Source organism: Colletes gigas, unplaced genomic scaffold, assembly GCF_013123115.1.
Source record: "Colletes gigas isolate AHSC1104 unplaced genomic scaffold, ASM1312311v1 Colletes_gigas_Sc00004, whole genome shotgun sequence".
NCBI lineage: Eukaryota > Metazoa > Arthropoda > Insecta > Hymenoptera > Colletidae > Colletes > Colletes gigas.
This window is the reverse complement of record NW_025106633.1, coordinates 7961447-7978242: the sequence shown is the minus strand read 5'-3', so window position 1 is coordinate 7978242 and position 16796 is coordinate 7961447. Positions and strand designations below refer to the sequence as shown.

The 16796-nt window shown below is 39.8% G+C and overlaps 2 protein-coding genes across 3 annotated transcripts; one reads left to right on the top strand and one right to left on the bottom strand.

Moving 5' to 3' along the window:
* Positions 1 to 61: 61 nt before the first annotated feature.
* LOC122405472 (glutaredoxin 3) lies at positions 62 to 1861 on the bottom strand. 2 transcript variants are annotated; one of them, XM_043410250.1, is made up of 3 exons: positions 1658 to 1861; positions 672 to 1305; positions 62 to 164 (listed from the first exon to the last, which is right to left on the bottom strand). In XM_043410250.1, the coding sequence occupies exons 1-2, from the start codon at positions 1705 to 1707 to the stop codon at positions 684 to 686; spliced, it is 672 nt and encodes a 223-aa protein (XP_043266185.1). In that variant the 5' UTR covers positions 1708 to 1861; the 3' UTR covers positions 62 to 164; positions 672 to 683. The 2 variants fall into 2 exon arrangements, with proteins under 2 accessions (XP_043266185.1, XP_043266186.1); XM_043410251.1 differs by lacking the exon at positions 62 to 164 and adding an exon at positions 195 to 545.
* Positions 1862 to 2046: 185 nt separating this feature from the next.
* LOC122405470 (lymphocyte cytosolic protein 2-like) lies at positions 2047 to 16496 on the top strand. Its single transcript, XM_043410244.1, has 9 exons — positions 2047 to 3119; positions 4956 to 5018; positions 5713 to 5771; positions 9369 to 9943; positions 11099 to 11445; positions 11530 to 11671; positions 15450 to 15623; positions 15852 to 15990; positions 16064 to 16496. Exons 1-9 carry the CDS (start codon positions 3036 to 3038, stop codon positions 16209 to 16211), a joined length of 1731 nt encoding a protein of 576 aa, XP_043266179.1. The 5' UTR covers positions 2047 to 3035; the 3' UTR covers positions 16212 to 16496.
* The last annotated feature ends 300 nt before the right edge of the window (positions 16497 to 16796 follow it).

The following is a 16796-nucleotide window of genomic DNA, read 5'->3' as shown; positions in this document are numbered from 1 at the left end:
CAAACGAGCAATTCTCAGCGATCTTACTGAAATTGCAGGGCGCGCAAAGAATTACTTTTTATACGGATGATTTAATTTATTACATATTTTAGCAGAACAAATGATAGAAGTTTTTACAACCAATACAAAAGAGTTTAAAAATAATGACCAGCTTTTCTCAACATCTGAAAGAAACATAATAATCCCATATTTATTAACTAATGTAAGGTCTCCTACGATTAAATAATACAGGCGTACTCCGTAGCTACGGCAGCGATTGTAACGGGTACCATTGTTGTATGTTAATACTGTAATTAAATAAATAATCTATCTTTTTCTCGTTTCAATGGAATATTTTTAAAAAACAAGTTATCCTCGTTCGTTTCTTTTCGGTTATTCTGTATTTATTTTTAACAACGAATCTGGTGCTTGCTCGCACATCATTTTCAGATACACCCTGCACAGCTTCCGATGTCTAGGATTTTGTATGACTTTACAATCACGTTCTCCTTTCTCACTTTCATTTATTTGTAACATGTGCATTGATTTTACGTCGACAACACGTTCTAAGGAATCATAGGACATAATTCAAAAGTATCGTACAAGTAGACTACAATAAATAGAACGTAAAGCAATGTACACCTGTATTCGCTATGATACAAACAACGACCAACAATATTTGTGAAACTTACTTTCCTTACACATTAACTCTTCTTAGGCAGCATGCTTTCTAACTCTCCCGATTCGCTCATTTCTCTTACAATGTCCAATCCCCCGATCAATTCTCCGTTCACATAGAGCTGCGGATACGTTGGCCAATTACTGTACTTCTTCAGTCCTTCTCTGACATCGTTGTCTTGCAAGATGTCGAACGATTGGTAATCCGCTTTGTAGGTATCCAAGATCGAGACTATCGTTCTAGAGAATCCACAGCACGGATTGGCAGGGTTTCCTTTCATAAATAGCATACAAGGCGCCTGATTTACCAACTTCTTTATTCTTTCGTCGAGATTTACTTTCGGTTTGCAGGCTTCGATCGAGGTTGTGTTTTTGTGGGCGCAGTGTCTCTCAACTTTTGCCGAAATAGCGGACGGATTGGCTCCGTCTACTCTGTCGACTATAGTGTCGTTTCTCGTCAAAATAACCGTCGGCACAGCTGTGATGCCAGCCTTTAACGATAAATTGGGCACTTTCTCGGCTTCGATCTTGGCAAATTTCACTCCTTTGTATTCGGCCAGCTTGCTCATTTCGTCGAGAACGATGTTTATTTGGGAACACTGATCGGCCCATGGTGCATAGAAATGAATAACGGAAAGATCCTGCGACCTAACGTGAGAAAAAAACGTCCTTGAAAATCACAAATTTCCCGCATGCTGTTATGCAGAAGCATCAACGTCGAAGCACCGTTATATTATCGCAAGACAATATCGGTAAAAATTTCGTGACTTTCGATCCCGGGGTAATTCCATACCAAACAAACAAGAGACGCGAAACGTTGATTATCAATTATAAAAATTACAAAAACTGTACGGTCGTCGTAAGAAAATGAAAAGCGTTCTTTCGAAGCACTCGTAACTAATAATAAATATATACATGCAGCGATATGTCAAGCAAAGCAAGATAGGGTTATTGTTCTGTCGTTTTTAGAAACCAAATATTTAAAACGACGATTACTCACTTAACGTAATCCTCATAGTCCGGCTCAGAACAGAGATCGGTGACAGTCATCCTGTCACGGATTTTCGTGCCCGTTTCCTTCTCAAACACGCGTTATTAACGAAAAAAAATATTCTCAACAACTTTCTCACTCGTCACGGCGTTTGTCTACGCGACTTTCATCGGTGCATTCATGGAGGCTTTATATTTGCGAATGGAGAACTTCTGCGTCGGCGCAGACGTTCACCAATCCCCTTTAACTACAGTAGAATGTTCCCGTGCTGCGAGCGGCAAGCTTCGCTAATCGTTTTGGTAATTAAAAACAATGCTAATTCATACGTCAATTATTGTTATCGGGCACTGTTGCGCGTTAACCAGACAAATTGGAAAACAGACACTATCGCGAATGTATTAAAATACGTTAGCATAACCGGATTTTTCGCCTCTTTTGCGGTATCGATAAAATGTCACCATTTTGTTTTAAACAGAAAACTGCAAAATAGCTTGCAGCACAGTGTGAACGCGACTTTCAAGCAACGGTGCTCAATTCAGAATTCACACAATTAAATTCAAAGAGTTCATGTGTGAATACATATAGAACACGACGTAACATACGTGGAGAACTGTAACTGTAATGTTAATAACACAGGGCCGACTCTAGGACAAATTATATGCAGTTTTAAGGGTGGTCAGATTTAGAGGGTACCAATTTTTCAAATTGTTAGGAGACGAGAACAGCGAGAATTTCTTTTAATCAATTTCTAAAGATAAATCGCAAAATTTTTATAAAATTGTTGTTTGACGAGTTAATCATGTTACATCACACTCTGTAAATATGTCTGAGTACGAATTTGTGTAAATAATTGAAATATAAAATTTTCAGTCTCGCAAAAGGAGGTTAGAAAAGGACTTTTGCATGTTTCGCCCCTCCGCCGCCACTAGTAACTTTTCCAGAGCCGCCCCTGCATGACGATTCCTTGGGCGGTCATTGTATGGCACGTATATATCCGCCAAACGCTTGCAAACGTGCTAATACGCTAAAAAGTTGAATAAACGTACGGACTGATGCAACGAACGAATTGTTGGAAATTCCGTTGTGCGATCGTGGGGACGTGGAGCCACGGATTGAGTGTCGCTGGTATGGATCGCGGTGTGGTGAAACAGGTGCACTGTTGGAAAATGACCAATCGCAGTCGCGATGGACAGTTGGTCGTGTCGGTTTGCGGAACGGTCGTCATCGCGCGTACGTCATCGGACCGGAGGGGGGAAAAAGAGGAAAATACGAAGCGGCCGAGGGTTGTCAAGACACCTCGCCCAACAAAAACTAGATGCAGATGCGACCGGGCGGCGAACACGTGCGACGATTTTTTTTGTAGCGGGCGCGCGAACACGCGGGTGCAATGTTTAAAAAGACATCGCAGATCAACGCCCTCGAGGACATTTCCAATTGGACTACCAGCGACGTGTTGTGCCTGCTACAAAAGGTGAGTAAACTCGGACGACCCTTGACACCGCTGGACAAGCCTCTTTTACAGCGAACTCTGCGCCGGGATCCTGAACGGCGCTCGTCAGACATTTTTTGACGTGCCACGGGAACTTGGACGTTCGTTTAGTCCAGAAACTGCGAGTCTACCGTAGACGGAGACTTTTTGTCATTAAATCGTGACTAATGCAGGGGCAACTGCTGTCCACGAACGTCTTGACAGGAGGCGTATCAAGTTTTCAACAAATTTTTCGCCGACTCGTCGCTCGTTCGTTCGAAGTCAGTGTTTTAAGCATGGTTAACGGTAAAGAGAAACGACAATCGCCGCGAGCAAAGTCATTTACACCGATCGGCAACGAGACGATCGATATACACGCGTTACGCGAGTTTGTTCCGTTAATTAGATCGATTCTCTACACGGATAGTAAAATCTGATTTTTTCGTAAAAGTTGAGGTATATATAGATATATTCCCATGGGTATTTTAATGAGATCGATTGATTTGTACAAAATTACTCTTTCGTGCATTTAACACTGGAACTACCAAACCAGTCAAAATGATCCATTCGTAATTTCTAATGAGACTTATAAAAAATTTACTCGACTGAATTTTTGAAATTATTTATTTCCATTGCATTATATATTTCTTCGCGTCTCTATTTTTGGTACAAATAAACACACTATAATTATCGATAGTTCTAGTATTAAAGAAAAAAGTGGCATATCGTGGCGAACCATTTGTACCATTCTGCTATCTTCCACGATACAACATATTATGTTTAATCAACAGATGACAGAACGTGATAGCATCGAGGTTTCAAAAAACAGAGATCGGTCAATATCGATCGGTTCAGTTGGTTCAGAAGGTGAAATGGCTTATTTAAAAAATTGTTACGAACTTAATATTTCGATGATTTCTTCTCGTCAATTTTGTCTCTGACGGCGATTGCCATGAGTTTTACAAGCTACTACCAACCACTAACATTGCTGGAGAATTTTTACGAGTTCGTCGGTGATGTATCGGGTTTAATCACACGAACCACGATCTTAATATTTGATCGGTTGGTATAATTTGCGGAGTGGTTGTCAAAGAGTGACAAATCCGGAATGCCAAGCATCGCGGCGCGGCGTACGTGTACGAAACTACGAACTATGGTTCACCGTGTTTATTTTTAGCGTTCGACTATGGAACGAAATACACGAGGTTCGCGTACCATACCGCGCTTTCTTTTTACTCCCACCTTGGAAGAAATTTTGAATCCTCAAACTTGGCACGCTTCGCGTGTTTCTATCGTTTCTATTACGGAACTGATAAAACTCGCTCGGATATAAAAGGGTTCTTGTATCTCTGCAGATAACTTCGTTTTATTTCCATTGACTGTAAGGAATTGGAAGCTACGCGGAAACAGAACGCTTAATTATTATATTATGTTATGCAATATTTTACGGAATAACGTTTTTTAATATTAATTAAATCAATATTTTTTTATCGAAACAGAATGTCTCATTCGATTGTTAAATTTCTACACGACATAAATTACAAAATTAAATTACAAAAAAACACAAAATTAAACCGATCCGAAGTTTCAACGAATAAATCAACAATTTAAAACGGTTTAATTAATTTGATCGTCGATTGTCGTGAGCGATTAATTTCAATAATCGACGAACTTTAGACGTGATTAATTCTAGTTTCTTTTTTTTAAATATAAGTACTGGTCGATGAGTAAAATATCCTCGCTATTTTTTGATGATGCATATACTTGAAAAAAGTTAGAAAGGACGTCTTATCGTTGCGGCATATCCTGTTTGATTACACGGTTTTCCTCGTTTTACAGAACGGTTTGGAAGAATGTTGCAAAGCTATCACGAAGCGACAAATCGACGGCAGCGAGCTACTGGTGAGTAAATCGTTCGAAACTCGATCCCTCCGCGGACTTGATAGTTTTTTCTTCGCGCTTCGCCGAGTACCATTCGCACCGTTCACGGCTCTGTTGACGGTATCGCGTTGCCGCACGTGTGTCGCAAACACCGCTGATAATTCTTTGTCGCGTGGATAGGCAGCTGGGATTTCAGAATACCGAGGACAATGACTCGTCGTCACGACGTCCACGAATGGAGGACGATTTCTTCCTCGCAACTTGAATCTGAAACGCGGAATAATAGCTTCTGGGGAAGTAAACATCGAACGCGCTCACGGCGCATGCGTCAGCGCCATTTAAAAATTTTATTGCGAAACTATTTCCTAAATTTAATTATTTTTAAAAGCGAGTGGAATGAATAAGTTGTTGCAATTATGCAAACGACGTCCTAGGAGTTTTATTTATATTTTTAAAAATAAGGAAAGTTCTTAAAATGTTTTTTTTAGGCATATCGTTGCGTGTAAGTTTGCGTGGACCGTTCTGGTGCATCGTGCGTAAAATTATATGATTATTGGCACGAGAAAGTGTTCTGGTGAAATGATATTTATAACCAACGAAGACCGGGGAAACGTTCTAATATAATGTACCGTGTTTCATTCATAACCGACTCGTATTTCGGCCCAACCGGCGCGTGTTCTATTATGCCCGTCTTAATTCATTGTAATTATTCCAGCAATTGACGGAAGGGCAGCTGGCGCTGTGGAAGAGTGACCTCACGCGTCCGTTGATATGGTAAGAGAAACAAAATACGCGTAAGGTAAGAAATTGCACTTAATTCCAACGTTGGTTCAATTGTCGTCGCGTTTCCAAATTTTCTAATGAAATTCTAATCCCATGCGAAATTACGTTCATCCAGGATTGCCAGAGGTGTCTATATTTCGTTAAGATCGTCTTAATAACGACGTCCCGGGTAAAGCAGAGACGAAGTCATTAACCTTTGAAATTGATGCTGCAAACCGATCTTCGCAGGAATCAAAACAACGTCGAAGAAATGTTGAATCCCGTGGCGGATTTTTTAAACATCATATCGTATATAGAGAATTTAGTTTTTCGCATATGTTACAAAGTATATTGAATTTAGTTTATTCTAAAGGTTTTTTTAAAACAATTTTTTATCAACCATATACAAGGTGTTCCATCCCTGGGAATAATTTTGATGGGAGATTCTAGAGGCCAAAATAAGACGAAAATCAAGGATACTAATTTGTTGATGGAGACTTCGTTAAAAAGTTATTAACGTTTAAAGTTCCATCCGTACTGAATTTTTTTCTAGAAAGTGGGTAAGATTTCGGGGGTATGTCTATTCACCAAAAATGATTGTAATTGACCCCTGCAACCGAAAATAATTTTTCCAGAACGATTTGAAATTTTTTTTCCCGTCGAAAAATTTCATAATTTCTCGAATTTTTTTCTCGAAAGTGGATAGGGTTTCAAGGGTATGTATGTTCACCAAAAATGCTTGTAATAGACCCCTGTAACTAAATATAATTTTTTTAGTATGATTTGAAATTTTTGAATTTAATTGTTAATAACTTTTCAACGAAGCCTCAATCAACAAATTGATATTCTTGATTTTCGTCTCATTTTGGTCTCTAGAATCTCTCATTAAAATTTTTCCCAGGGTTGGCCCTGTATAGTTATCGCGTAATTTTTAAATTGTCAATTTGCGAAAAATGTGCCCTCGATCGGGGACATTTATCTTACAGAACACCGCGTTTCGTCGAAACGCGTCCGAATAATGCGTGAACTGTTGCCGAGAAATAGGATTACGAAGTCCGTGTCACGGTCTAACGGTTCCTCTCTACGCTCGCGAAGAATCTTCACAAGACACGCCTTCGAATCGCGTGTTCACCTCGATTCCAGCAATTACTCATATGCATCGAAACATTAAACGTTTCACCCGGCTCGAGATAATCAGCGGGCCATCTGGACCGATCAGTCGTTTCGTCGCTCAGTAAATTAGACGCTCGGGAACAAATGTCTGTCTCTCTGGGGAAAATTTTAATGGGAGATTCTGGAGGCCAAAATAAGACGAAAATCAAGAATACCAATTTGTCGATGGAGGCCTCGTTAAAAAGTTATTAACAATTAAAATTTCAAATTTCAAATCGTTCTGGAAAAATTATCTTCGATTGGGGGGTCAATTACAATCATTTTTGGTCATTAGACATACCCTCGAAATCCTACCCACTTTCGAGAAAAAAATTCGAGAAGGTATGAAATTTTCGACGAAAAAAAAAAATTTCAAATCGTTCTGGAAAAATTATTTTCTGTTGCGGGGGTCAATTACAATCATTTTTGGTGAATAGACATACTCCCGAAATCCTGCGCATTTTCGAGAAAAAAATTGGAAAAGGTATGTAATTTTTCGAAGGAAAACAAAAATTTCAAATCGTTCTGGAAAAATTATTTTCTGTTGCGGGGGTCAATTACAATTATCTTTGGTCATTAGACATACCCTTAAAATCCTACCCACTTTCGAGAAAAAAATTCGAGAAGGTATGAAATTTTCGACGGAAAACAAAAATTTCAAATCATTTTGGAAAAATTATTTTCTGTTGCGGGGGTCAATTACAATCATTTTTGGTGAATAGACACACCCCTGAAATCCTACCCATTTTCGAGAAAAAAATTCGAGAAGGTATGAAACTTTTCGAAGGAAAAAAAAATTTCAAATCGTTCTGGAAAAATTATTTTCTGTTGCGGGGGTCAATTACAATTATCTTTGGTCATTAGACATACCCTTAAAATCCTACCCACTTTCGAGAAAAAAATTCGAGAAGGTATGAAATTTTTCGACGGAAAACAAAAATTTCAAATCGTTCTAAAAAAATTATTTTCTGTTGCGGGGGTTAATTATAATCATTTTTGGTGAATAGACATACCCCCGAAATCCTGCGCATTTTCGAGAAAAAAATTCAGTAAGGGCGGAACTTTAAATGTTAATAACTTTTTGACAAAGCCTCCATCAACAAATTGGTATTCTTGATTTTCGTCTTATTTTGGCTGCTAGAATCCCTCATTAAAATTTTTCCCAGGGTTGACTGAACACCCTGTATGTATTTTTTATTACAATTCCCATACATTGATCTACGATATTTTTCAATGTCTCAATAACAGGATACCTTGATAACTGAAGATGAAAATAGTATTCAGTCGGCTGTGACGATCTCTTCTCAGAGCCCTCGTTTGTTTATTTTATTTCGTTTTGACCTCCAAAGATTCTAAACATTTATGAACATATTTTGGTTCTAGCTAAAATTACAATTTAAATAACAAATGGTAACTAATTTACGGATATAGTCGTCGAACATAGCCGACTGATCAAACGTGTTCTGGCTTCATGGCCGTTGAAAAATTTGGCGAGCGACGACGCCCATAGAAAGCACCATGGGACGCTGTACGCATACCGAGAGGCCAGTTCAACGGCTCGCGCAAAACCGAAATATGTCGCGGTGATTCCGAAGGCCGTCCTCTGGGCCATCACGGGTTCGATGGTTGCTGGTTGCACGTAATTCTATCGCGTGGGACGCGCTGACGCTAGGAAATTCACCGTCTTCGTTTATTAAGGAAATTCCACTTGATAATAAAGCGACGTCGTTTGCATACCAATCGAAACTACAATGGGATCCGACTCTGCGTAACAGACCACGTTTCTAGTGCATCGCAGAAACGCGTATAATTGTTTTCATTAATATTTCCCCAAGAGCCAATGTAAAGCAATATTTCTTGGCGTTACTCTTAACACGTATATTTATTGATACCCTTCATGTTGACAATAACCTTAAAATACGATTTTTCTTTTAACTGGAATATGTATTCTTGCCATTGCATCGATCAAATTCAACATAAGTTGTTAAAAAATAATACACCAAAATCAAATTGTTATAATTCGTTTATTATATCTTTTTTTATTAAAAAGTTGCAAAAGAAACGACGAGATTTTGCAATTTTTACTTTAAGCTTCCACCATTTTGTCAATTTGCAATATGAATTATTTTGGTACGGGCGATAACTGTAAACCTACCGAATAAAAATCTTTTTCATTTTTTTTATTTAGTCAACCTTGAGAGCTGCGATCGCCTACGCCAGTGTTTAAACACGTGTTCACTGAGGGCGTGATAACGACGTTAAAAGTTAATAAAAATTAATAAAAAAAATTATCTTGTATTCCCCGAAGGATAGCTAAGTAAACTGCAAAAAAGAACCATAATATCAGATGTAACAATAACTTAAAAAAAATTAAGAAAAATGGTTCAATTTTCTATCATTCAAAGACTGCCCCCTTAACAACAACAGTTTGTAAATATCTTATTTCCGTCTGCGTAGGAGCCTGTGGGCGTTCATAGAAGAGTTAAAGAGATCGCCGGAGAAATTCGTGGAGGAGAAGATGCCGGAACCGCAGAGCCACGAGGATCACTTCAGCGACACCGGTTCCTGGGGCACCGATTTCGAGGACGAGACCAACGACGACACAGCCTTGCCGGAGGTTCAAAAAGAACAATTTAATCCTGGGTTCAGAGGCAGCCAGAAGGTACCGCTGGACGGTGCAGAGTCCAAACGAAAGGAGTCCCGGAAAGATGCTGCCACCAGGCGGGAAGAGGAAGGAACCTACGCCAATTGTGGCTCCATACAAGACGACGAGAACACCTACGCCAATTGCCAGGAATTGAAGACCAAACCCACGAAGAACGTTTCCAGGTTGCACAGCCAGTTCGAGAAGTCGTTGGCAGAGCAGCTCAAGGAGCAACTGCAACTGAGGAACACCAAGAAACCCATGATCGTACCGAAACCAGAATCCTTGCAAGCGAGACGGAAAGAGTTCCCGTCCTCGGATAGCAATCATCCGCAGAAATCGTTTCTGTACTCGAAGCCGAAACCGAATGTTCCTAGTCAAATGAAAAGTCAGTGGCTGACATCTACTGTACAAAGATCGAACTAGATTCACCGTCTTAAGGGGGCATCTTGTAGGCACGAAAAGTTTGTGATTTTTTTGCGCGGGCTATTAAACAGCGATTAATTCCGTATTTTGTAGATACGTTTATTATACGTTTAGCTATATTTATGAATTTTTGCAACGCATAATGTCTATTGATTACGCTGTTTTTGTTGATTAAGAAACAACAGGTTTTACGAACGGCGCCTTGACTGAGAAATTTTTAAAAAGCAATGATATTCTTAATGTAGATGAGTGTGGTTATAGCATGAACTAGGATCTTTCAAAAAAAAAAGCAAAAAATGGCAAAATGGCTATTTTATGAAAAAATACTGAGTATTTTCGTATATTCGGTTGCTTTTTTGTTGATAAAAGAAAAAATATTGCATATATCGCAATTATCCTAGTTCGTGCTGTAGGGAGACTAGTTGTAAAGATACTGTGTAAGTTTCATGTTGATATCTTGAATAGTTTTTTCGTTATCACATACGCAATGCCGAAAAATGTAGTTCCGAGAAAAACAATTTTAAACAAGCTATAATTTCGTTAGTTTTCAGAATTTCAATTTAATATTTAATAGATATATTTTCGAGACTACATACTAAAAGAAAACGTAAAAAAAAAAATTCGATTTTTTAAATTTTTAGAAAGGCCCCTTAAGACTGTTTATCTAGATAGAAGTGTTGCATTTGTTAGTAAAATAGTACAAAATTCTGTTACGTTGCCTCCACGATTGCAACATTCAAAGTAGAATTCCAGTGTGTAGTGAATTGTAAAAAAAAAATATTGCTTTATTTCCTGATATGTTTTCTCCTCGTGGTTACTGGACGGTGACCGTTGAAAGCGTATAATTATGATGAACGTACAAAGTAGACGGCGTAACAACGCTGTTCTAAACACGTGGTACCAAAACTCTATTTTCTTAAATCAATAAATAAAATAAAACACGAGTATCAAATATTATAATTTGCTTTAGGAAGATGTAACTCTAGTAGCCTCGAGAGATCAGTCTATTTTGATCTAACTATGCACCTAGAAGAGACAAAGATGAATGGAATTAAGTATCTTTGTTCTATGTACTCTTTTATAAAAATGAGAAACTAAATATCGAATACGATTTCAGAAAGAATGGCCGTACCCCCGCCACCGGAGCCAAAGAGACCCAGAGATCAGTCGATGATCATCGAGAGACCCAGCAAGGATCAAGGGAAGCCTTCTAGCACCTTGAGGAGCCTCGACCTCGTCGCTAATTTGCCCGCGCGAACGGAGGAAAGTGAGGACGAATACGAGTCGTTCGACGAGCAGATCATCGAGCTGAATCAGAAGAGGAGCATGCTGAGGACGACCAGCAAGCTGTCGCTGGCCAGTGGCCATCAGAGTTCCGCGGAAAGCGTTTATCAACCGCCGAGTGTCACGAGTTTGGAGGAGGACGAGCTACAGTATGAGATCTACGAGTCGATCACGGAGACAGTAAATACTCAAACGCATTATTATTACCTCAAAGATGTACCATTTGATCAGAGTAAGAGTAAGTGACCTGTGCAATTCTTTCAGCCGGATGACAACGGATACTACTTGAGCCCCATTCAAAGGACACCGAATACAGTCCCGCCGCCATTACTGCCAGCGAAACCTGCTCAGTTGTCGGCTAGTTCCTCCTCGACTTCAAGCTGGTCGAGCTTGGAGAAGACAAAGGGTTGGTACTGTAAAATCGAATTTTTTATAAGGTGATTTGGAAGATTTGTTGGAAAACGTTCGTTGGAACTTGTCAACTGCACCTGTAACTGCGACACGACCTTCGGTACTATCCTCCACGTGCAACGGGGGAGCAGCAAATGGTCGACGAAGCGGTTCCCATGTTACGTCGACGGGGGAAAAGCCTTTAAAGAAAGGAGGGAGGAGAGAGAAACGGAAATTAGGCGGAGGACGTTCTATGGGAGGGCTGAACGCGTTACGGTGGCCAGCAAAAAGCATGGTCTGCGTGAAAATCGAAATAATAAGAGGCCCCCGGTGGCCCAACTTCCCATAAACATCTGTGTGGCAAATGGTCGGCGTTCGTGCAACCTGATGCACGGATGCAATTGTAGCCAGTCATGAACGAACTATCGTGCCCTTTATTTCGATTCATTTCGCGACGGTATCGTGGCCGATTTACGAAAACTCGAACGATAATCGAGGGGTAAAATCGAGATCGTTAACGGCGAGTAACGCTGAGTCCAAAGATAAACAAAATCGTATTCGAACGACAAACGACGAATGAGAATACAGTACCAGTGATTTATTTCTGTAGTTACGAGTATAAATATTTATCTTTGGATACGATCAAGTTTCACGATTCGAAATTCTAATTTTTGTGCTGAACGAAGAACGTTTTGTCTTCTATCGTGTAACAGAAATTTGTATTTGGAGAACGATTTTGCCCGTTTCTGGCCGAGTCGCTTACCATGAGCAACGGGAAGAACAAACGGAACGGTTTAAAGTCGTCGATCGGGCATCGAGAAAAGGTGATCGAAACTGAAACGGAAACAGTGTGATGGAATGTGTTCCTGTTTTTATCTGAGACTGAGCAAACAGCTCGTGGGTGGCCTGGGCGCCCGTTTGGCCGATGAGGTGTCCGATATGATAGTGAGGATCAAGAGAGGACTCTCTAGGTGTTGTTATTCACAACCGCCCGAGCCACCAGGTACACAGCACCGCTTATTTACACATTGGCCGGGCCAGTGGTTCTCAAACTCTATGAAAAGCGTCTTCTCTTCTAAAACAACAAATTTCTGCGCCTCGTAGTCGAAAAAATCAATAACTAATATCTGAACGAAAAGATATTAATAAATAAAATAATAGACATAAAATAGATATAAATGAAATTACAGACTCCTCGACATTTAATAGATTCAATAATTTGTACACGTTATTTATTTTTATTTCAATATTTGTCTGATAAGAATCACGTGAACTATTGATAAAATAGAGAGCCTAAACCGTAGATTAAAACGTTTATCGTTTAAAGCGGCACGCTTGTACCGAGTGACTCGTTTTAATCTCCTAATTCGTAAATTTTTCAATTTAAAAAAAAATTGATGATTGATGCCGGTTATTTAATTTCGTGAATAATTTTCTGTTCGTTAATTTGCCAGTTGAAAACCACCGGTGTACGTGTTCGTACGCACGGGCCTCGAGACTGGAGGCGTAGAATTTTTAACCAAATATTTACCGCGCCGTTTCCCTCAATTGGAAGCTCGAACGTGACCGATACACGCCCCCAAAATACACACGAGTTTCTGTTCAGTGTATTTTTACGCTTCGAGAGAACTGAGCGTACCCCATGCTGAGGGACCAACGGATGGCCGATCATTATAGCAAGGCTGTTGTCGTTCTCGAATTAAATGCCAGTCTGTGCAGTGATTTCGTCGCGCGAGCATCGGGAACGAGCCAGAGAATATTCAAACTCTGCTTTGTAGTTCGGAGGAGTTGCTTTAGATGTAAGACTCGGTTAAGGATTCGTACATTGTCAGATCGAAGCTTGGTAGCTTTATCCAACGTTTGCTCGAGTCATTAGGCATTGTTTTGTCAAAATCTTGAACATTGTTCTGTGTTTTGCTTAGTCTTCGCGTGGACCAAAAGCGTACCACAAAACCTCTCATAATATTCAGTTGTAAAATTCTACATATGATAGACAGGAAGCTTAGAACCTGTAGGCTTTACTAATTGTTCACTCAAGCATTTAATAGCATTTAAAGCAAGTAAAGAAGCAGCTGGGTATAATAGTTCAGCAATGGAACCTTCTGCTTCTTATCTTGCACTTGTATTTAACAAATTTTCTCACTACTACTTGAATTTTTAATTTGAAAAGGCGATAAGTTGGCATTATTCATTCTGGAATTACCCAGAAAACCTCAGGAAAGTGATTCCCGGAAATGGCACGGTTATGACGTGGTAAGAGCTTTGATAACACATGTACATCCTTCTTTAGTTTCCTCATCGGTGTTCATTCTCTCTTTCTGTGCAGATCCTGATTCCCAGTATCATCATCGACAATTAAAAACGTTGCCAAGCCGTCCTCTGCGTCATACTAGTTCTCATTAAATGGAAAAACTCATAAAATTTGTGACGTTCTTCTCCTTAGACGTCCATTCAATTGTGAATGTTGTTCCGTATTTCTCCAGTCTCTGCTACATAGTTTGTATTCAGTTGAGAGACTCTAAACAAACAATTTGAAGCGTAGAATCTGTAGACCATCATCCAACGTCTATACAAGTTATTAGACCTTGCAAACCTTCTGTCGTTTATTCACTGACTCTCTCTGTTTCATAATGTAGACTTAACACTTTAATGGCCACACGTATCAGGCAAAGAGAGTTGTTCGTCACCACTGATATTGCAGACCAAAGATACATGAAGACGCTAGGAATATTATTATAAGGAATTCTAAATGTAACCTCAACAAACGTAATAAGTCGAATGTATGATGAAATGGTGACTGATACAGTAGATCACGCATGCGTGACAGTGGCCAACGTCTGCTAGCTTGCAAAGTCACGTATACGTGACAGCGGCCGTCAAAGTGTTAACTATAAGGCGCAAGCCTCGATCAAAGATACCCCAGTTCTATAGACTTAAAAGCTTTCGATCTATAGCCTTTATCCAACGATTACTCAAGCTGTTGAAACCCTGAATCTTATTAGTTTACAACATTATAACATTTACAAACGTTGACCAGCTCGAAGCTTCGAATCTGTAAACAAGTTTGCTCAAATTGTTAGACGTTGACCGACGAAATCGTAAATATTTCTATTTCCTGTTCAGTCGCCAGATGGACCATGAGTGACGTCGGTTCTCGCGGCGATTAAAAAAGAAAGATAAACCCGATATTGCTTCAACAGAGTGTTTATTTACGCGCGTACGTCCGCATCCTGATCAGTCGCGTCGCGCTGGCCCCCCCCAGACGTTCGATCATGGACGGAACAGGATCCGACGACGACATGCTGGTGCACGTGCTACTGTTAAACGCGTGAACGGGCCGTGGACGATACACTGCGTTGCGAAACGTTGACGATACGATCCCCCCGGAAAAATGGCTACTATGATCGGTGATCCGAAAAGAAACGTGTCCTTGAACACGGCGATACGCCGTCAAGCCAGTCTCTCGGAGTGTCTGACCCAGGCAACCCTCACGCAGGCTCGGCTCAATCTAGCAAGTTAGTGAAACAAATAATCCTGGCTCGACGATTCACGGAATCGTTAACGCGTACCCTATCGATTGAGCCATTTGCAAGCCAAAATTATCAAGTTCCACGTCCTGGAACTTCCGAAAAATGTTACATTTAAAATAAATCTGTTAAGTTGAATTGTCAAAAATATTCATGAGGAACTTAAGAATTATTGTATATTATTTTAAGATACATATATAAGAAATGTAAACTTGAGATATACTGTTGCATTAAGTTTTGTAATTTTTTAATATTCATTGATTGCAGAACGATCCCCCGAGAAGAAATCGGCTACACTGCCTCATTCCAACAGTAACACTTCGCTGTTGTCGGAAAGAGCCACTAGACCGCTGCCACCGCCACCTGAGAGACACTCCTACGTAGACAAACCTTGGTTCCACAACGTCACCAGGGAGCAGGCGACGGCTCTTATCAAAGAACGTACGTATTAAATTTCTAACATTTGTGAAACAGTGCTTAGACCCCTCAATAAGTACAGTTGAAATCAGAATGTTTAACACGTTGACTGTCGTGGGGGTCACCGGTGGCCGGCACACGACTCGATTACAGCGCCATTACGGCGACGCGGTCAATAGTAGAAAACTAGTAAATACATTATACTATCAGTATCAGTAGTAAAGAAACTAACATTTCTTGTCTCTTACATAGAAAGTACTTATGGCAACCCGCAAAATGGATACTTCCTCCTGAGACCATCCACATCGAACGCGAACAATCCACTGGCATTGGTCCTCTGGTACAACGACAGAGTTTACAACGTTCCAGTCCGGAAGAGACGCGATAACAGGTAAGGGAGACATAATTCTTAATTTCCTTGTTCAACAAGCAGAATTAAAAAACGTTTTTTTTTTCGTTGTTAGATACGCATTGGGCTCAGCGAAAACGAAGGAGCAATCGTTCTCGAGCGTGGAGGAAATCGTGGTGTTTTACACGAGGGAGGAACTGGTGCTCCACAGCAATGGCGTACAAATGGGAAGCACAAAGTTAACCGACACACCGCCCAAGTAAAGTTTTCGGAGGCTTTATGCAACAGAACAAAGAGAAGCGCTTTTCTACGCTAAAAGTATCGCACTGTAATACTTAAAACGAATCTGTGCAATGCAAACGCTGCCTGCCCGAAAATTCTAAATGAGATTCAACCTCGAGGAATATGCATGTATTTATTTCAGAAGTGCCTTTCTATCTGTAAAAAGTTCAAACGCCGTGGGTGAACGTAAAATCAACACTTTAACGCCTAATAATTTTGGCCAACCATCGATCTTCAGGGTCGTGAAATTGTATCGTTAAATAAAGGATAATTGATTTTAATTATACCCAAATAAACGTAGTAGTATGTTATCCGGGGTTAAAGTGTTAATTTAACAATGTTCGATTACATTTTTACAATGTTCAAATGCATTTATATATATATATATATATTATAACACACGCGATTGGAAATGTTTATCGCAAAAAGGAAAAAAAAACTGATCTCTAGCGAAATGAATAGATCCGTGTATATTTTGAATACAGAATTTTACGAATCGTATTTTTATCAACGACAAATTTAAACGTTCAAATCTCAAAAGTATTAAATAACGAATGTTATCCTCT